Source organism: Staurois parvus, unplaced genomic scaffold (genome assembly GCF_062004578.1).
Source record: "Staurois parvus isolate SC_StPar_1 unplaced genomic scaffold, SC_StPar_1.0 ptg000210l, whole genome shotgun sequence".
Classification (NCBI taxonomy): Eukaryota; Metazoa; Chordata; class Amphibia; order Anura; family Ranidae; genus Staurois; species Staurois parvus.
In genome coordinates, this window is record NW_028318006.1 from 1305611 (window position 1) to 1327500 (window position 21890).

The 21890-nt window shown below is 40.2% G+C and overlaps 2 protein-coding genes across 2 annotated transcripts in view; one reads left to right on the plus strand and one right to left on the minus strand.

Moving 5' to 3' along the window:
- Positions 1-21890, minus strand: part of CDC73 (cell division cycle 73) — a 147859-nt gene that overhangs the window by 55605 nt on the left and 70364 nt on the right. The gene's annotated exons all lie outside the window — the stretch shown is intronic.
- On the plus strand, positions 6192-11235 carry LOC149461074 (beta-1,3-galactosyltransferase 2-like). The gene is made up of 2 exons (XM_089678813.1): positions 6192-6756; positions 8945-11235. The coding sequence occupies exon 2, from the start codon at positions 9080-9082 to the stop codon at positions 10343-10345; it is 1266 nt and encodes a 421-aa protein (XP_089534939.1). The 5' UTR covers positions 6192-6756; positions 8945-9079; the 3' UTR covers positions 10346-11235.

The following is a 21890-nucleotide window of genomic DNA, read 5'->3' on the forward strand; positions in this document are numbered from 1 at the left end:
ACCTCTGATTGGCCTTCAGCTTGTAACCTGCTCTTCATTCTGTACGTGTTACCTCATTCTTGACCTGTCTTTGGATCTTGTTTGTACTTTAACTTCTCCAGTGTGATTTGGTATCGCAATGTCTGCTCATTGCCAACTGTGATTTTGCCCTATGCTACTGGCCAAGTGCCTGCTCTGGTCTACTCACAAATCAAGCTGTTGACTTCAATGACAATTCCTGCTGCCTGCGTGCGAATGAGGTTGGAGGACTCAATCATCCTTAACCCACTGTCAGTCCAGAGTTCAACTTTAAATATTGGTCCATTTAGTCCTGCTGACTTGTCTGACACTCCTGCTTGCACTCTACTGGCCTTTCCTGGTCAGCATTACCTATCAGAGGGTCTTGCAAGCAACATCTTTTGACACTCTGTCTCACATCCATTGATGCCTGTGTTGGCAATATAAGAGAGGCTGCCTTCGTCATTTTGGTTTACCATCAGGTAGGTGACTGTACCAGTCAACCAATAATGAGGCTTGAAACTGAGGCCTCTTAACTGGAAATCCTCTACCGGCATTGGCAGACAGATCACCACCAATTGCAAATAGGGGCAATGTATTGTGAATACCACACATAATCCAGCAGCACCTACAGTTGCATATTGGTTGGAAAAAACAAACTGCTCCCTAATCTCTAGCTAAATGGTCAAGATGGTAACCAACAGACTAATACACAAACAGAGGATTAACATGAACAATATTTATTTAAAAGTGCTTTTAACAGTTCTGTTCATTCTGCTAATAACCTAATAACCAGTTGTGATGGGAGTCACTTTGGGTGGGTGGGTGGCCTACAGCTCCCCATATCCCTCTTATGTGTAAGTCACTGTGCCTGTTGTTCAGGGTGCAGGGTGAAATGTCCTGATATTGTGTAGACATGTATAGGTGGGGTGTGGGGGTTGTTCATGGTTTACTGCCATGTGGTGCATCCCATTGTTCTATTGTGTCTTGCTTGGGAGCAAACTATTTTGGGATGTATGTATTTGTGTACTGGCTTGGTGGGGGGTGGCTGCTGATGTGTCTCTGGTTGCTAGATTTGTTTTGCCCCGCCCTGTGTCCATATGCAGGGAGGTGGGTTGCTCCCTGAATGTTTATATCTTGTGTCTGTGCTAAATTACAGCAGTCTATTTCCTGGGTTTCGTTAAAGAGTGGTGTCCATGGATCTGTGTTTGGACAGGGAAGCTGGAGTCTAGCGGAAATACCCTAGTGCAGTCAGGGTCCAATTCCATTACACCAGTACCCCATCCTATGCCAATTATGGCTTTCACACTTCCTTTCTGCCTAACCTAGCTCATACCTTCCTTGTTTAAGCCTGTGTCCGTGTTTACAGCGGTCTGTTCAATAGAAGCTGATCTAACAATCAGCTTATGTGGAATGGTCATGCTGGAAAACCAGCATTCAGTCAGCACTTGTAGGCAATGGCTGCAAACACTGACCAGAGTATCCTGGCAGTGAGGAGTCGGTCAGAACACAATGTCTCAGCGGGAGAGATCCCTGCATTAACAGTTCATTTTGATGTGACCTCCTGGTTGAACAGAAAAAAAAAAAAAAAAACTGTGCGCGTACCCAGCTCTAGACTCAAAATCTTTGACAAGAGAAGGAGAAATAAGTTGTGACTGTCTACGGCACACAGAAGATGATCTTTCTCCATTGATAAAGGTTGGCCCAAGATAAAGGAGTCCTCTGATTAACAGAAAAGCTATTTTGTGTGGCTTATGAGCTAAATTTGCTTAAGAATTTTAAGATCCATCAAGCGGTTCATGCCTCCCTAATAAAATTGGTGCCCAATCCCTTTGCGGGTACAGATCCAGAGACTCGTAGTTTTCATTGCCTTCAAAAAGCAATGGATCCAGAGGATCAAGCCATCCTGGACTGCAGGTATAATACATCAGACCAAGCTGGGGGCAATATCAGGAAATACATGTTACCCAGTTTTCTCAGGTACATCTACATGTACGTATCTTTTATTGTGTCTGAAGAGTAACATCTAGGTACGCATCTGATCGTGTTCATGTGCTAACTTCACAACGCACACATGGGCATAAGTGCACGCCCATTTCAGCAGTAGTGCCAAATGGCATATTTAAGGAATTGCCCGATTCACCGTCAGTGCTGACTGGTCTTCAAATTGTTACTCAATTTGCCTTGTGCGTGCTTCTTTGTTGGTGACCTGAAAACATGACCTGTTGGGGGTCCATGAGGACTGGAGTTGAGAAACACTGCCTTATACCGAATGTATTTGGTGCTGTATCATTACCCAAAAAACAGCAAAGCCACATAGCTTTCAGGAGGATATATCCCCTGTGTCCACTCCTCTTCTGTAAGTGAAAATCTTCATCCATACTCACAATACCCCCCCCCCCCCCAACACCCACACATCTCCCCAGCCATAATCTTCCAGTGCAGCAGGGGTTAATATAACTAGAGGACTGTCACAGGCTCTCATGATGAGAGTCCGACTATACCTGCTCTTTCTGGCTAGATTCACCCTTCAAAGAAGCCATACTGAAACTTCTATAACTGGAAAGTAATCTTTGGTCCACCCCCTCCAATCATAAATTCCCATTCATTCATAAAAGCTTTAGTAAAGCTCCTATGAATAGTGGATCTCAGCAGTAAAGGTGGTCATAGTGGGGATCCCTTGATGAGAGCCTGCAAGAGCCACTCAGTCGGATTAAGATTGCAGAGATGTGGAGGGGAGGGAAGTGGTTTGATGCAGGAAGATTTTCACTAACATGAGAGGAATCAACACAATGGACACATCCTACTGATGATAAAGTTATGACCCTTGTGCTGATTTTTTTTCTGTTTGTAACTTTGGCAGGATAAAGGCCTCATTCACATGGGTATACTTAAATGAACATCCATGCAAAGGGCAGTGTTTGCCTGCACAGGATGCACTGGTATTCTGTATATCTACGTGAAGGTAGTCCTCATTCATGTCTATTGGGACACATCGGCTTCACGAACACTGCCGCTGGTTCCAATCTGACATTCATGTGAATGCGTGTCCCAGAATGCAGACAGTGTGAGTTTGAAGACACAAACCCACATGGATGTCAAATTAGGGGCAGCAGCTGTGTCCATGCAACTGCTGCATCCCTATGGAGATACAGTCAGGTCCATAAATATTGGGACATTGACACAATTCTAACATTTTTGGCTCTATACACCACGACAATGGATTTGAAATTAAACAAACAAGATGTGCTTTAACTGCAGACTGTCAGCTTTAATTTGAGGGTATTTACATCCAAATCAGGTGAACGGTGTAGGAATTACAACAGTTTGCATATGTGCCTCCCACTTGTTAAGGGACCAAAAGTAATGGGACAGAATAATCATAAATCAAACTTTCACTTTTTAATACTTGGTTGCAAATCCTTTGCAGTCAATTACAGCCTGAAGTCTGGAACGCATAGACATCACCAAATGCTGGGCTTCATCCCTGGTGATGCTCTGACAGGCCTCTACTGCAACTGTCTTCAGTTCCTGCTTGTTCTTGGGGCATTTTCCCTTTAGTTTTGTCTGAGCATGCATTTCACTTGCTGAAATCGGATTCAGGTCAGGTGATTGACTTGGCCATTGCATAACATTCCACTTCTTTCCCTTAAAAAACTCTTTGGTTGCTTTTGCAGTATGCTTTGGGTCATTGTCCAACTGCACTGTGAAGCGGCGTCCAATGAGTTCTGAAGCATTTGGCTGAATATGAGCAGATAATGCCCGAAACACTTCAGAATTCATCCTGCTGCTTTTGTCAGCAGTCACATCATCAATAAATACAAGAGAACCAGTTCCACTGGCAACCATACATGCCCACGCCATGACACTACCACCACCATGCTTCACTGATGAGGTGGTATGCTTAGGATCATGAGCAATTCCTTTCCTTCTCCATACTCTTCTCTTCCCATCACTCTGGTACAAGTTGATCTTGGTCTCATCTGTCCATAGGATGTAGTTCCAGAACTGTGAAGGCTTTTTTAGATGTCGTTTGGCAAACTCTAATCTGGCCTTCCTGTTTTTGAGGCTCACCAATGGTTTCCATCTTGTGGTGAACCCTCTGTATTCACTCTGGTGAAGTCTTCTCTTGATTGTTGACTTTGACACACATACACCTACCTCCTGGAGAGTATTCTTGATCTGGCCAACTGTTGTGAACGGTGTTTTCTTCACCAGGGAAAGAATTCTTCAGTCATCCACCACAGTTGTTTTCCGTGGTCCTCCGGGTCTTTTGGTGTTGCTGTGCTCACCGGTGCGTTCCTTCTTTTTAAGAATGTTCCAAACAGTTGCTTTGGCCAGGCCTAATGTTTTTGCTCTCTCTCTGATGGGTTTGTTTTGTTTTTTCAGCCTAATGATGGCTTGCTTCACTGATAGTGACAGCTCCTTGGATCTCATCTTGAGAGTTGACAGCAACAGATTCCAAATGCAAATAGCACACTTGAAATGAACTCTGGACCTTTTATCTGCTAATTGTAATTGGGATAATGAGGGAATAACACACACCTGGCCATGGAACAGCTGGGAAGCCAATTGTCCCGTTATTTTTGGTCCCTTAACAAGTGGGAGGCACATATGCAAACTGTTGCAATTCCTACACCATTCACCTGATTTGGATGTAAATACCCTCAAATTAAAGCTGACAGTCTGCAGTTAAAGCACATCTTGTTTGTTTCATTTCAAATCCACTGTGGTGGTGTATAGAGCCAAAAATGTTAGAATTGTGTCAATGTCCCAATATTTATGGACCTGACTGTAAATCAAGTTGCCTGCACATGGATACACCTGCACATCCTGGGCAAACATGCCCTTTTGTACAGATTTATGCTTCAAAAAGGAGGTTCAGTCTCCATAAAAAAAAAAAAAAAAAAAAAAATTAAAAGTCAGCAGCTACAACTTCCGCTTGGATTGCCTAGGCAATCTGAGTGAAAATGGAAGTGGAAGTGGGAGCAGGTACCCGAAACTAGGTACCCGCTCCCCCTCTCCAAAATTACAGGGCAAGTTAGACAGAGGCTGAAGGGGGGGGGGGGGGATATCTTAAACCAGAAATTCCCCTTTTGGGTGGAGCTCTGCTTTAAGTACGCCTGTGTGAACAGGGCCTTAAATAGGCAAAGCATGTTTGCTTTTCTGGTGCAACAGTAATAAAAAAAAAACCCCATAAAAATAATAAAATAAAAGCAGTGGCCATAAACCAGGGGTCCTCAAACTACGGCTCGCTAAAGACATTTAATCAGCCTGCCAGGCCAGCCAGGGGGTAAAAAAAAAAACAAAAAAAACAAAAAACAAACTTGGTGCCGGCCAGCAAATGGCTAGGCTACGAGGACCCAGCGAGCTGCAGCCTGCAAGCCCCAGATTTCACTTGCTACAGCCAGAGGAGCAGCAGAACTGGAAAGGAGGAGAGCACACCAGGCACAGCGCATCGCGCATTTTGTTGTCCAGTGCGTTGCAGTGTCCAGTGCGTTTTAAATATTGTATTTTTTGCCCTGTTTCTTTGCACTACAAATAAGATGTGTGGCGTTCATAGGAATTTGTTCATATTTTTTTCAATCTATAGTCTGGCCCCCCAACAGTGTGAAGGTCTGTGAACTGCCCCCCTGTTTAATAAGTTTGAGGACACCTGCCATAAAACAAGCCAAAAAAAGCTTTCAAAGAATAAAAAAAGCTTCTAGGAGAAAAAAAAAAAAAAAAAAAAAAAAAAAAAAAAAAAAAACACACGTGTCATACATTCCAGTCTCCAGAAACAAAAAATGTAGCAGTTAATGCAAGTACACAAGAGATGGAAAAGGTGTTTATGAATATTATGTGGCATGCAAAGTGCAAAGGACATTAATAAATACAAGTACACAATAAAGAGCCATTTGCTTTAGTGCATATATAATGAACTCAAACCACTGCAATAAATTTTGTTCCCCCATTTAAAAAAAAGGGATGCCCAAGTCACTGATTTCATAGTATACTTAAGCAGATCATACTGTAAAGGTTAACATAACTGCTTTATATATTCAAGAATCCAAACAGTCTCTAATGATGCTCATAAGCAGAAAGCATAGGGGCTGGCTGCATCCAGACAAGGAGCTATGAATGCAAACCTGTCACGTGATCATTATCGAAGCTGTGACGTTAAATTCAGCTCTGTCAGAAGACAGCATAAGTCAAAGCCCACATATAAACCACTGCCTCCTAGAGAGGCAGTAGCAGCCTGGGAAGCTGTCTTGCTTCTCTAAACCACAGCCCTCCCCCTGAAAGAAGCTCCGTCTTCTTCTCAAGCTGCCTAGCAACAACAAAAGAGGTAAATCCTCTCTACTATTTAATTCAACGCGGCTACTATGTTCTTATGGTGTTTTCTCCAACGTTACAAAGATCTGCCAGGGCTGGCATGGATACAGATGGATGAAAGCTGCATTAGGGACAAAAGGCGAGATCTGTGAAAGATTTCAATACAGCAGGAGCGACTGGGAAGCCATCTGGGTGTGCACAGAGGAAAATGCTGGAGAAATTTTCATTCCCTAGCTAGAGGAATAAGCACAATGCCCCTGACTGGAGCAGGCGAAAGGGCAAGCTGCATGCAGACGGACAGCAGGCACAAGCATTCACAGAAGAGAGATTATTGAAGTGCGCATGTTTCTGCTCAATTCGTTTGACCAAGCGATGACATGCCAAAACTATCCATCTTTCAATAGGTATATTCCTACAACAATGAATTTGTTCAGTAAGATCCAGGTATGTTACACTGATATTTGGGAGGATTCCATTTAAGGTTTTCTGTGGTGTGTTTTTTGGGGTGGGTAGAAGTGGCTTATTAACCATAATAATTCCTTGTGTGTTAAGCACAGCTGTTTATGGAATGAAATTAATGTGACAGCTACCAAAATATAATATGGGAATCTGGTAGGGGAGGAAAATCTGCAATATGAGATGAAATAAATCCCTTTCAAAGTAGGTCATATTTAATCCTTATCTGAAGTAATCTCCTGTCTGATGAACCTAGCATGCTGTTGAGATCAGTGCATCATTAAATTAGATGCCAAAATGAAAGAAGAAGAACTGAAAAACATTTTCATCTTAGAAACTAAAATTATTGTTCTGACTAATACAATTAGCAGTGACAGCATTGCTGATGACACTTCTGAGGATGAAAAAAAATCCAGCTTTCTTTGCATGTAAAACACTGCAGGAACTGCACTCATTCCTAATGTTTTCAAGGCACTATAAATCATGTAAGTGTGGCCAATATAAAATGTGCTTACTCTGCCCTGGGCACTGCAAGCTGGTAATGAAAATGGTTTTACGGTACAAAACTCAGAGGCTGGGGAGGGATATTTTGGAATACAGGTTAAGCTGGAAAGGAAAAAAAAAATAAAACATTCTGATGCAGATCTATATAACTTGCATGGCAACCATGAATAAGTATTTCCAGACTTGTAGATAGTTAAAAGGAACCCATTTATTCTGCACGGCCTATTTCATCCTAGAGGATGGAACAACAGACAAATGCTTAGCTGATTCAACTAACATTCAAGCAATACAAAAATATAAATTCAGTTTTACGATTCCTGAGAACAACACATGCAAGACTTGTATTTTCTCAATAAGAGTAAATAAAAAAAAATAGCAGGAAAGGTAAATTAAAAATAAAAATTAAAAAAAAAAAATCGTAAAAAAACTGTCATAGCTAAGATTCTTAAAAAAAAAACAAAAAAAAACAAAAAATTTAGATTTTGTTTCATTTATACAATGCCAAGATATTCCACAGGCAACTTCGAGTACAAACCAGTGCCTGCTCCCAAAGGAGCTCACAATCTAATATAAATGTAATATAAAACACACGTGTACCACTTTTGGGTATATGGTATATGAAATGAAAAGATTTTTTTTCCCAAAAAATCTTTCACAACAAATGGAAACATTTCAGATGGTGAAAACTATCCAAGTGGGTTATGACCTGAAAAGCTATCACATCTTTAATATTCTGACTGTTCACCAGTTAGAAAGAGGCCCCATCCGTATCCAAAGAATACAGAATAGTATTACCACAGGTTTTCTGATAGGCGTTGAACTGTTAAATGCAGTTTATCAAATCTTTCTTGCGGTTTCAGATTAAAGAATATTCCAGGACAATGGAAAAGCTTTCTTTACTGCATTACCATAAATAAAGGTAGACCTTTGTAAGAGATTGGTGAAACACTAATAAGTGAACATGTTTAAAGTTGGATGTGTGTCACATACTAGTCCTGAAATTTGCTGGGTTCATTTTGGGGCACTCTTATTCGTTATAGCTATTACATTGGGAAATACATTTGTAATATTTGAAGATGTTTACAGTGTGGACTTTTGTGTTTGGAGCAGTTACTTCCAGACAGTGGTTAACAGAACTCATTCTAAAAACAGATTGACCTGATGCAGAGATAGATGTAGGAAAAACATGCCACTCTAGCTCCATCTAGAGGAACTATCATAAAGTGACACATTTACGGAACCGTCAAAAAACTTTTAAATCCTATTGATCTTTTCTTTTTTTAATACTATTTTTTAATGAATGAAAAATACAATTATTTCTTAGGCAACAAGCTAATTGTTTCAAATTAAAAATACCATTACCACCTGACTTGACAAAGTTACTAGCGATGAAAATACATTCTGACAATTGCATCTTTTCATTGACTTTTCAAACCTGTCGCTGTCCATGAGAAACAAGCTAAGCCGTGTACTGTAACTAATGCAATGTGGCTGCAAATGACCCCTCTGAATCCTGTACATGACAATTTCCCAAAATTCTATGCCACCATTTTGGAGACTAAAGTTGTGTAGGCAAACCTGGGAGTCACAAAAAGTTTTTCTTAAATGAACCTTATAAAACCGATGACTTAATTTTTATGGATCTTCACAATCTATTTCTTTCTTTCTACAGATCTTATAGGAAATGGTTCACCAAAGGAAAATGAAGAAAGCAACTGAGATCTAGAGACTGCCCTTTTACTGGGTTGGGATTGATAAACTGGAAATTAGTGCAGATGCAGTATAACTGCACTGGGATTTCAAAAGCATGCTTCAGTGGAGGAGACGTCATTGCTGTCTTGGCAAAATGACCTGGAATAGTAAAAGGTCACTTTTTCGCACCCATCTCACGGGGCTTTTATCACTGGTGTTTCTGTTCGCCACATTGCTTTTCTGTAACCATCACAATTCATTCACTGGCAGAGTTGGACTAAAAGAAAATCCGGTCACGCATTCGATTCGTGGATTCAAAGCAACCAAAACTGAAACCAACAGCTCACTACGGAATATCTGGAAGGATGCCATTCCACAAACATGGAAGCCTCATACTACCTTTAACCTGAGTAACACAGAGTCACAACAACAAGGTGTTACTGGTCTGGAGAATACTTTAAGCACCAATGGGAGTGTTTACAGTGAAAAGGGCTGGGGTCAACAAAAAGTGTACCATTACAAATATATCATTAATGAGCCAGAGAAATGTCAGGAGAAAAAGCCCTTCTTAATACTTCTCATAGCTGCAGAACCAAGACAAATTGAAGCTCGACAGGCTATTAGGCAGACATGGGGAAATGAAAGTCTTGCACCAGGAATCCAGATTGTAAGGCTGTTTCTTCTGGGTTTACACACCAAGTTAAATGGGTTAATTGAACAGGCCATAGTGGATGAAAGTAGGCAGTATCATGATATCATCCAGCAGGAATACTTAGACACATATTACAATCTCACCATTAAAACACTTATGGGTATGAACTGGGTAGCAACATACTGCCCCCATGTCCCATACGTCATGAAGACAGACAGTGACATGTTTGTTAATACAGAATACTTGATAAACAAACTGCTGAAGCCAGACCAACCACCAAGAACCAACTATTTTACAGGGTATTTAATGAGAGGCTACGCACCCAACCGTAACAAAGACAGCAAGTGGTACATGTCACCAGACTTGTATCCAAGTGAGCGTTATCCTGTGTTTTGTTCTGGAACTGGTTATGTTTTCTCTGGAGATCTAGCAGAAAAAATATTTAAGGTCTCCTTAAGTATTAGACGATTACATTTAGAGGATGTGTATGTTGGTATCTGTCTAGCCAAGCTGCGTATTGACCCTATACCCCCACCAAATGAATTTGTATTCAACCACTGGAGAGTTTCATATTCTAGCTGTAAATATAGCCACCTAATTACCTCTCATCAGTTCCAGCCTGGTGAATTGATCAAATACTGGAATCATTTACAACAGAATAAGCACAATGCCTGTGCCAACGCAGCCAAGGAAAAAGCCAGTAGGTATCGGCACCGTAAAATGCACTAAAAGGACAAACGATGACTAGGGAAACAAATTGGAGATTGGAAATATGAACGCATGTGCAGTGACAACCTTAACTAAGATTTAAATGGAGTGAAAAATTATTTTTTTATTTTTAAGAGTATATAAACCTATATGGGAAAACAGATGAAAAGAAAAAACTGTGGGAAAAATGTGTGTTTATTCTGTGCAATAAGAAGCATGCACACTTCTGTGGTATACCTGATATTTTACGTGCCAATAAAATACAAATGAACACATTTTTCATACAAATACAAAGCAATATTTGTGGTTCTTTTTAAAATGGTTATATTCTACATGACTTTTACTATGAGGCAAAATGGCACTAATGGTATTAAACTCGAGAGAGATGTTGCTGTATTTCATAAAAACTAAATTCTATGAGCATTTGTAGGGGAAATCTAGGTACATGAGCATTTGTCACCTTCTTTACAAAACTGGATCTCCAAAGACCAGATCATGACTAGAAAACAAGGCTTCATTTCAAGCATTATCACCACATGCTACTGTGTGGAGCACTATTTGAATCATCACAGGAAACGTGACATTATGAAGAGCTCAAAGTCTTCCTTTGTGATTCTGGAACATAATTCAAAAGTAAATAACAAAAATATAGGTGTTCACACATATTTGATTAACATATCTTTTCACCTGGTACAACCAGCAATAGAGTTAGCATTGTCCAAGTCCAACACTGCTCCAGTAATATTTTAACCCAATAGTTAAAGGGAAAAAAAAAGACAAACCCTCTTCTCTACAGAACTAGCAGTGTGGAACCCAAGACTTGCAGGTTGGAGGGCCACTGAAGCCCTTATCAGGCAAATCACACTGTATGTGTTTAGCAATTAAAAAAGGAACGTGTTTTTATTCTTCCACATCATGTTTCAGTTCCTTTCTTAGGCTGATTTCACAGTGAATGTGTTTTTCTTCAGCTTTTGCGTTAAAAAAAAAAGCGTAAGAAAGAACATGTGTTCCTATAACACTTCACACTGATCTATTGTGGGTCCGGTGAGTTTTTTAAAATCCTGTTTGCTGTATTTTTGGTACAGTACAAAAACCGCACCAAAAATGCACCGCCCCATTGAAATGCACTGCATTGCATTTTTGGTGCGTATTTTGAATCGCGTGTCCTGTAAAAATGCACTGCAAACTGTTTGTTTCAATTTAGGTTGCCTTGATCAGCGTGAAAGTAGCCTTTCTGAAGTGTTCATCCCAGGTCAGGTTTAAAGGGAACATCTAAAGTGGCTTAAATTAATCAAGTAATTTGGGGAGTTCTGGGATCACACTGTCATAACAAATAACTTCAATTACCCATGAACTATTAACCTCTTACTTTGATTTAAGGTGGAGCTGTAGACAACACAACTATACAGTAGGCCCAATTTGACTGCAAAGTATATTACCAGTATTTTCCAAGGATTTGTATGTGAAATCACTTCAAGTTTTCGACTACTGATAAGCCTAAACAAGGCATTTGGGGAATATCTATGGTCACTGTGTGGAGCAACTCCTATGAAGCAGAACAGTGAAACCACCTGAATGTTCTCATTGGGACCCTTATTTTTTTAATATATTTGTAAACGATATAGGGTCTGGGACAAAAAGAAAAAAAAACATTTCAGTCTTTGCAGATGACACCAAGCTGTGCAGTGGAATAACGTCCTAACAGGAGGTCTCCAGCTTACAAGCCGACCTCAAAGTACGGTTTAATTGGGCAACTATGTGGAAATGAGGTTTAATGTTGATAAATGTAAGGTTATGCACTTGGGGGCTAAGAATATGCATGCATCATACAGACTAGGGGGGGTAAAACTGGGGGAATCAATGGTGGAGAAGGATCTGGGAGTTCTGGTAGATCACAAGCTTAATAATGGCATGCAATGCCAAGCTGCGGTTTCTAAAGCGAGCAAAATCCTCTCTTGTATTAAAAGAGGTATAGACTCCATAGAGAGAGATATCATATTACCCCTGTACAAATCATTAGTTATACCTCATCTGGAATATGCAGTTCAATTTTGGGCACCAATTCACAAAAAGAACATTGGGGAACTGGAGAAACATGGGGGATATGATCAACATGTATAAATACATCAGTGGTTCATATAGTGAACTCGGTGTAGCATTATTCACCCTGAGGTCATCACAGAGGACAAGGGGGCACACTATGTCTGGAGGAAAAGAAATGTAATCTCCAAATACAGAAAGGTTTCTTCACAGTAAGAGCTGTGAAAATGTGGAATAGACTCCCTCGAGTTGGTTCTGGCCAGCTCAGTGGATTGCTTTACAAAAAGGCTTGGCTTCTTTCTTGGCTATATAGCATATAACTGGTTACTAACATTTATAGGTAAATCCAGGGAATATCCAATTGCCTCTCGGGGGATCAGGAAGGAATTTTTTCCCCTACAGGAGCAACTGGATGATGCTTTGCTGGGTTTTCTGCCTTCCTCTGGATCAACTGTGGGTATAGGACTATAACTTTTTTTTTTTTTTTTTGGTTGAACTGGATGGACTTTTGTTTTTTTTCAGCCAGACTACGTAACCATCTCTGGTTGTGTCTTTGTTGCTCCTCCATCCAGAGTGGAGACAAAGTACATTACTGGCTGGATAGCTGGGTGAAAATAAAGAGGAACAATTAGAATGCCGCAGTACAGGATTGTTTTTGGTTTCGTTTTTTTGGTGGGGAGGGTTGTGGGTTGGGGTGGGGGCGGATTTATTCTGCTTTAACTGGCTATACAGCTAAACATACACACTGAACCTTTAACTTGGGTAAAGGTAAAAGTATACATTTTTAAAATATGAGGTGTATTATCTGGCAAATATTTTAATAAGGGCATTTATTAGCTGGTTTAAAAAAAAAAAAAAAAAAAAAAAAAAACTTGAGCTGGTGAGAGAATTATGCAGGTGAAAGAGCAAGTGGTAGTTATAATTAATCCCTACCCCACTCCTGCAGCCATCCCTCCCTTTGAGCTACCAAGTTGGGTTCTGAGATCACATATAATCAGGGGGTCACACTTTGCCGTGCAGTATTGACAAGACAGTATGGCTTCAAATTTATTTGAAAATGAATGCAACAACAACCTCTGTTCTTAATCTGAAAGGCTAAAAAAAAGTAGAATTAGTCTTCTGTGCTGCCTAGCTGGATAGAGTAATGGGTAATTTCAGTGTTCTGGTATCAGCATGCCAGCCAATGAGGATATTAGCTTTATATGTCTGCACAATCATAACGTGAAAAAACTTGCTGTAACTACTGAAAAAAGTGTTGGCTGGAGTTTGGCTTTAACTTGTTAGTTAAGTCCATGTATATCTGCTAGTGCATCTACCAATACCCTCTCCCCAAACTGACAATACTGCTGTCCAAAGGTGCGTCTGCTGTTCCTCTATCCAACGTAGACACACCCTAAAACAGGAAGTATATCACTGGCTGGATCATCAGGGGAAAATAAAGAGGGAAGGGGAGAAAAAAAAACCCTGAAAATGAACTACCACTTGTTACCACATAACGACTGGTAAGCTTCAAAAGGAATACATTTCTATGTACTGGTTTTAGGCCTGGTCCAGAATAGTGTGATTTCCGACGCGTCTTGTGTTGCAGAGAATTGTGTGACAACGCATATCACCTTATTACTTATGGTGCCCATTCACATCAACGCAGCACAGCATAGAACATTTTTGGAAACGGTGCCAGTATTACTTCAGTGTGTGTGATGAATGATTTTGGCCCCAAAACTTATCAATAGAAACGCTCCAAAAACATATGTAAGATGCATTTTGGTGTGTTTTTGGCATCATTGTGTGTTGGTTGTTAGGAGCCGATAACTTCCGACATCCTAACAAGCAGTGACTCATCCCACTGACAGCAGACTGTAAGCAAAGGACCACATTATTAAAATAAACAAACAAGAAAAAAAAGCCATGCTGTGAATACAAAGAAAACAAAAACAATCTAATTCTATCATAACCACTCTAAAGAACACACCTGATCCTGTAATGGTTTATTGCAATTTCTGCTGTTTGATATAGCAGCATATGCCTAGTTTTTTTTGTGTATATATATATATATATATATATATATATATATATATATATATATATATATTTTAAATCAAAGAAAGCGATTAAAAATAGGGCTTTCATTTGTTCTTTTTTTATACACTTAAAACTAATAGTTGTTCATTAAAACTGGTGGGAATAATGGACCAAAGTACAGTGTGTGGTACTCTTCCTATATAGGCAGAGCTCCCAAAGAGTGCAAGCAGCCATTATTTTCATTAGTACTTGAAAATCAATGCTGCAGGACATAAGTCCCTGGAATTCATAAAGACTGGCACAGACATATTTTGCATAAGTGTTTCTCATGCATGCTAAAATTGGCGCAGCATGTGCCAAATTCATGTACATGTCTAGAACTTGCGACAATTTCTCCCTCTGTACAACAAAAGAGTTGGTCTTAATTAGCTCCACTTTTGTAAGATACAAACTGCTGGTATTTTATTTTGAATATGGCAAATTGATGGTGCCACAATGTACAAGTGGCACGTTTTAAACTACCTAAATTTGGTACACAAGTCGCTGTCAGAACCAAAAGTGATGCAAATTGGTGTAATACATTAAAAAGAAGTATTAACACCAGAAAGGTGGCTCAGCAGCTTTATTGAATCTCCCCACAATGTGTGCAGACTAGGATACAGTGCAGTGTTATAATGTATTATAAAATACACAATTCAGGGATGCCACATGGAAGGAAAATAAAAATACTAAAAACATGAAAACAAAACAATTGTTAGAGATGTGATAGAAAAATAATTTAAAGGCATAAATGTGGATGGTGAATTACATATAGAAGGTTTACCGAGCATTCTGTTACAATGGTTACAGTTGTAGGCACATGTAAATTAGTATTCAAACGACTTGCTTTGACTTCTGCTTTTCAAAAGCTAGTGACTGCAATACAGTCAAACATATGCAAAATGAGCATGGATGAATATAGAAAGGAGAAGAAAAAAAAAAAAAGGATTTGCAAATCAAGCAAGGTCGCAGCTTATAAACATGACAGGGTATATACACCCTGGGTGCAGTAACCCATGGCAATCAAATATTTAATCTGTTAAAGCTGAAGTTTAGTATCAGATTTAAAGCCCTTACATTATGTCCACTGTCTGCTGATGCACACCACACACACATTTCTACATAAAAAAAATGTAAACTTTAAACATCTTTAAAGTTTTCAGTGAGACCTCCTCTGCGCTGCATTGTCAGTCTTTGCTTCTGGTTCATGTTATATAGAAGCAGCTAGGAATACTTATGCTGCCCCTTTTCTGCTCTAACAAGGGGTGGGATTATTCTCATTTTGGTATAGTGGTAGGTGGGCTTGTGAGCATTTTCTTTAAAAAAAAAAAAAAAAAAAAAATCAGTCTAGGAACACTCCCCTAACAGCTTGCAAACACGATTACCTTTCATGGTCACCACCCTGTGCAATGCCCTTTTGTAGCTAGGTGTCTCATCACACAGCGGAAGCAAAAGAATGTTACATCACTGCTTTCAGCTGAAACGTCATCACTTTCACACCTGCAAATCATGCAGAGTTTCCATTTTTTTTTGTCTAACCCCTGTATGTTCTTTTTGTGCATTTTACATCATCTTGTCTGAGCACTGACAAAGAATTAACAGCTTGCAGGCTGCTGATCATGATTGTGGGAGATAATCTTTGGGCAATATAGGTCTTAGGGTCACCATACAAGTTCTAATCAATACAATTTCTGTACAATAAGATTTACCAAAGCTATGTAATATGAGGACCTGCCTAACCTATCCAATCAACGTGTATCAAATCAGGTAGGCCCTTTTTATTACACAGTTGTTGGTAGAACTAATGGAGAATGCACAGTCAGATTGTGTTGTGAGCTTTGAGCTGTCCTGATGTATGAACCAATCTTGATTTTCCATGACCAATTCAGCACTTGCAAACTTTTTGCAATAGTCAACTTATTTTTACATAGCTTGTGTTCGATAGTAATAGCTCAGTTGTAAATCAATATTTGTTTGATTAGGCCAGTACATTTAACGGAGTATCTACATGTCGTCTTAAAGTGGAGTTCGACCCAAAAGTGGAAGCTCCACTTATCTTCTGGGGGGGGGGGGGAAAGCGTGCACCTGGTTTTGACAGGTATCAGCTACAACTTCTGGCTCAGATTGACACCCCCCCCCCCCCCAGAGGACTGTGGCCCATTCACAAAAGCGCATGTGCAGTAGGAAACTGACTGTGAAGCTGCAAAGGTTTCCTTTAGTCAAGATGGCGGCTCCCGACAGCCAACTGAAAAATCGGCTCGGGGTCAGAACATCGCGATACCTGGGAAGTTAAGTGCCCTAAAATTAAAAATCAGATTTTTAATTAATTTTTTTTTTGGGGGGGGGGGGGGGTCTGAAACCCCACTTTAAGTGATTCGAGACTGAATAGGTTTTTCCTATGCTAAAATAACCATTTACATATTTGTATATTACAATCATGTATCTTCTCCAGAGAAAATAAGTTGAATGTATGTAGCCATTCCTCCATAATGGAGGTCCTCCAAGCCCCTGATTAGCTTTGTTGCCCTACTCTGGACTATCTCTAGTTCAGCAAATCCCTCTTGAGGACTGGTGTCCAGAACTGGATGGCATACCCAAGATGTGGCTGAACCACAGTTTGGTATAAGGGTAGAATTTTTAAGGATGCACAGATATAAGCAGACAAAAACAGTATAGAAAAAAAGGTGCCGATACATGCAAAGTCACATCTCAGACTTTCATGCAAAAGTGCCCTCTAGTGACTTCAATGCAAAAATCACGTCTCAGACTTTCATGCAAAGTCGAGTCCTCATTGACTTCAATGCAGAAATGCCCCCTAGTGGCTTCAATGTAAAATTGCCAGCCACATTTTTTTTTTTATTATTTAAAAACTGTCTGTTTCAGTTAAGTGCATTCTGAATTTTCGGTTTTGGCCCCAGAATTTTCATTCAGGTGCATCACTAAGAATTATAGGCTTATCTCTGAGTAAATACCCCTTAAAATTCATGCGAATAGTGTGCAAGTTTTAGTTGCTGTAGCTTGACATTGCATGCGATTACTAAGCTTGTGGTCTACTAGGACCCCAGATGTTTTTTTTCAGTCCATTCAGGAAATTAAATTGTTGCACCTTGTACACCATCGTCAATACCAAACCTGCCCTTAATTTATCTACAGTTCTATACTCTATATTGCTAAGAGAATAACATGCACACGAACTTTAATGGCATCCCAGTCTTAGGCTGTAGGATTCAATACTGAGTTGGCCAACCCTTTGCACTTAAAACAGCTTAATCTCTTCTGGGAAGGCTGTCTACAAGGTTTAGGAGTGTGTATATGGGAATGTCTGACCATTCTTCCAGAAGCATATTTGTGAGGTCAGGCACTGATGTCGGACGAGAAGGCCTGGCTCGCAGTCTCTGCCGTAGTTTATCCCAAAGGTATTCTATTGGGTTGAGTGCAGGACTCTGTGCAGGCCAGTCCAGTTCCTCTACCCAAAATGTGCTCAGCCATGTCTTTATGGACCTTGCTTTGTGCATTGGTGCACAGTCATGTTGGAACAGGAAAGGGCCACCCCCAAATTGTTCCCACAAAGTTGGGAGCATGAAATTGCCCAAAATGTCTTGGTATGCTGATGCCTTAAGAGTTCCCTTCACTAGAACTAAGGGACCAAGCCCAACTCCTGAAAACAACCTCACACCATGATCCCCCCCTCCACCAAACTATACACTTGGCACAATGCACTCAGGCAAGTACTGTTCTGGCAACTGCCAAACCCAGACACATCCATCAGACTGGCAGACAGAGAAGCATTATTTGTCACTCCAGAGAACACGTCTCCACTGTTCTAGATTCCAGTGGTGGCATGCTTTACACCACTGCATCCAACGCTTTGCATTGCACTTGGTGATGTAAGGCTTGGATGCAGCTGCTCGGCCATGGAAACCCATTCCATGAAGCTCTCTATGCACGGTTTTGCTAATCTGAAGGTCACACTCTGCAGACAGCTGGCGATTTCTGCGACCTGTGCGCTTCAGCAAGCACTGACCCCGCTCTGTCATTTTACATGGCCTACAACTTTGTGGCTGAGTTGCTGCTGTATCCCAGTTGCTTCCACTTTGTTATAATACCACTTAAAGTTGATCGTGAAAGATTAAGCAGCAAGGAAATTTCATGGATGGACTTGTTGCACAGGTGGCAACCTATCACAGTACCACGCTTGAATTCACTGAGCTCCTGAAAGCGACACATTCTTTTACAAATATTTGTAGAAGCAGTCTCCATGCCTAGGTGTTTGATTTTATACACCTGTAGCCATCAAGGTGATTGGAACAGCTGAACCCAATTGATTTGTAGGGTTGCCCCAATACTTTTGGCAATATAGTGTATGTGTTCCAACTTGGACACTCAAAACTATAGTGAGTTAGGATCGCAATATACAAAGGGGCCTTGGTGAATCACTGCAGCTTTCACATATATTTGCAAATGTGACGAATATTTGCAGACAGGGTCAACTTGTTTTTTTGCAGGCTAGCTGGTAAGTTTGCAGGGAGATTTTCTGTTTGTGCTTTCCTCTACCTAGATTACATCTTATATCCTCATAGAATGTTAAAAGGTTGATCTGGCAAGAATGATTTGTCATAAAACCATGCTGATGAACAAAGAACAAAAAAGGGCGCACTCTCATCTTCCATTACCGTGGTATACACCGTGTTTATTGTGTAATCAAATAGATGTACACTCACAAACCAAAGAATAATAAATTGGGGCACAGCATTGCCTGCCACTGAGGACCATTCACACTGCTTTTATTATCCTTTGGTTTGTGAGTATACATCTATTTGATTACACAATAAACACAGTGTATACCACGGTAATGCAGGATGAGGGTGCGCCCTTTTTTGTTCTTTGTTCATTAGCATCCAGATTTCCCGATCTTTGAAGGGCAGCACCTCTTCGTTTGCCATTTCAAATTCCTTTAAGTCTGCATGAAGATCTGAGCGCTTCATTTGTTTGTCCCTAAAACCATGCTGGTTACTACTGATGATACTTTTTTCATTTTATCATCTCCTCCAATATTTTTCATTCAATTGATGTTAGGCTGACTGGCCTGAAGTTTGCAGAGATATATCTCGGCCCTTTTTCGAATACCGATACCTCATTAGATTTCACCTGTCAGCTGCTACCATTCTGATCAGTAAGCTGTCCTTATAGATTACAAACGGTCTAGTAATAACCTGGCTAAGTTCTTTGAGGGGATATAGAGTGTAGGTCTTCTGACCAGGTGATTTATTCACTAAGTTTTTCCAGTCAGTTTTGAACACTGGCTTCTGTTAGCAATAAGGGGACATTCCAAACTGTGTTCATAATATATCATCTATTATACTCCTCCTTTTGCTTACTTAAAACCAAGGAGAAGAATGTATTTAACATAGTTGCCTTTTCCCTACCATTTGTCACCAAATTCCCCAGACTATCCTCTGTGGAGCCAATATGCCCTGGTTTTGCCTTTTAATGTGTTGAAATGCTGATGGTGACAGTTAATTCACTTTAATATGCTTTTTTACACTTGAATTTAGCCACTCAAGTTTAAGTTGGTAAAACTGGCTCTTATAATTTAAAGGAGAAGTTCAACTTTTATAACATGTAATGAAATAACCGTCCCCCGATTTGACAGCTAGCAGCAGATCTTTTCCCTAAGCTAGGTATCAAACTTTTTTAAAATGTGGCCATGCGAGGTTCCGCTGGGAGCATCGTGGTAGCTCATGGATTCTTCCTGTCAGTATTGGCTTGCCTGTAGGAGGTACGAGCAAGCAGATGCACTGCCAGGTCAATAGGAAACTTGCATGACATCAGCGAACTTCTGATCACTGGTGCAATGCTTTACAGGTTCCTACAACAAAAAAATAAATGCACATTGATTTACCTGCAAAAAAAAAACGTGCATTTATTTTTTGTTGAAAGATGAACTTATCCTTTAATGTTCTTGTCCTACTCTTGTGCCTCCTTTTCCTATGAAGTATGGCGAACCTAATTACCCTGTGATCGCCATTTCCTAAATTATCCCTTACTTCCATCCATGTCTGCAATCAGCTCTGTGTTATTTATAATTAGGTCAAGCAGAGTCTTTTTTTTCTAGTTGGAGCATCCACCGACACATGAAACTGTACTGCAAGACAGTCAAGAAATGATGAGCCTAAGATGACCGAGCAGTTCCGTCTGCCCAGTCAATACTTGCAGAATTGACCTTGTAAAAAGTAAAGTAAAGCTGGAGTTCAGCTTTACAAACAGTCAAAAAAAAATAAATTAAAATTGATAGTATCAAAGGATCAAATCTATATATTTAAAATTCCTACGTTTTGAAAAATCAACAGATACTTCAAGCGAGACAATACTCCCCTCAGCTCGACTCCTGGCCGCTAACATCTTTGGGTGGACAGCTTCCGGGTCCTGATCGCTGGCGGCTGTCATTGGCCGGGAAGGAATGATGCCATTTGGTTCACTCCCACTCAGCATTGCCAAATTTGTACAGTGAGCTGCGGGTGCGTAGTTTTAATGCAGAAGAGACATGATTTGTCTCCTGTCTAGTTGCACTTTAAATTTGAAAAGTTTCAGCTTTAGATACTTTAGATTAAAGCATGGACAAAACTGCTGTGTTTTTTTCTATTTGTATCACACTGGTGAGATTTCCCTTCACTTGTTGTCCTGAAGCCTCAACATCACGATAAGAGAATATCTTTCCAATATAAGAGAAATTCCCTTTTTAGCTGCCACGGGAACAAGTGTTCCATTTGGAAGATTTCCTCTCTAATCCTGGAGGCAACTCAAAATTGTGGATTTTGAATACTATCAGTCCCAGGGAAATTGGTAATCATATTTTTATATACACACCACACATCCATCTATTTATCTATCTATACACACACACACACGCAGGGGCTGGGGGGGTTTGAAGGAAACACTACATGAGTTTCAGGTGTGGAAGTGAAAACATGTTTTGCATTGAAAGTGATGTAACATTCTTTTGCTTCCGCTGTGTGATAAGAAACCTAGCTAACAGGTGGGAAGCCTCACTTTTGTCATTTAATGCATGCACTGCTTGTAATCACGTCAGAGCTTACTGAGCTTCAAAGAAAGAAAATTGTGGGTGCCCCTTAGCTGGTGCCTCTGCGACTGAAGTTGCCAATTTGCCGAGTCGTGAGGTACAGTATCAAAGGTTATTATGGCATATACAGTTTCTGGGAAAACGTCTGATAAGCATAAGCATGGTCGGCATGGTCAACTCAATTGACCAAAAAAGGACATTACGCAGGATGGTGACCAAGAAAACTGCTGCTGCAAAAGTGACTGCAGAGCTCAATCTCAGCCCTGTGAAGACGGAGATTGAGCTCCGGAGTCACTTTTGCAGCAGTTTTCTTGTATATGTAAACTTATAAAAACACACAAAAATTTAAGAAAAACATTTGCTCTGTTCATTTTTTACAAACTT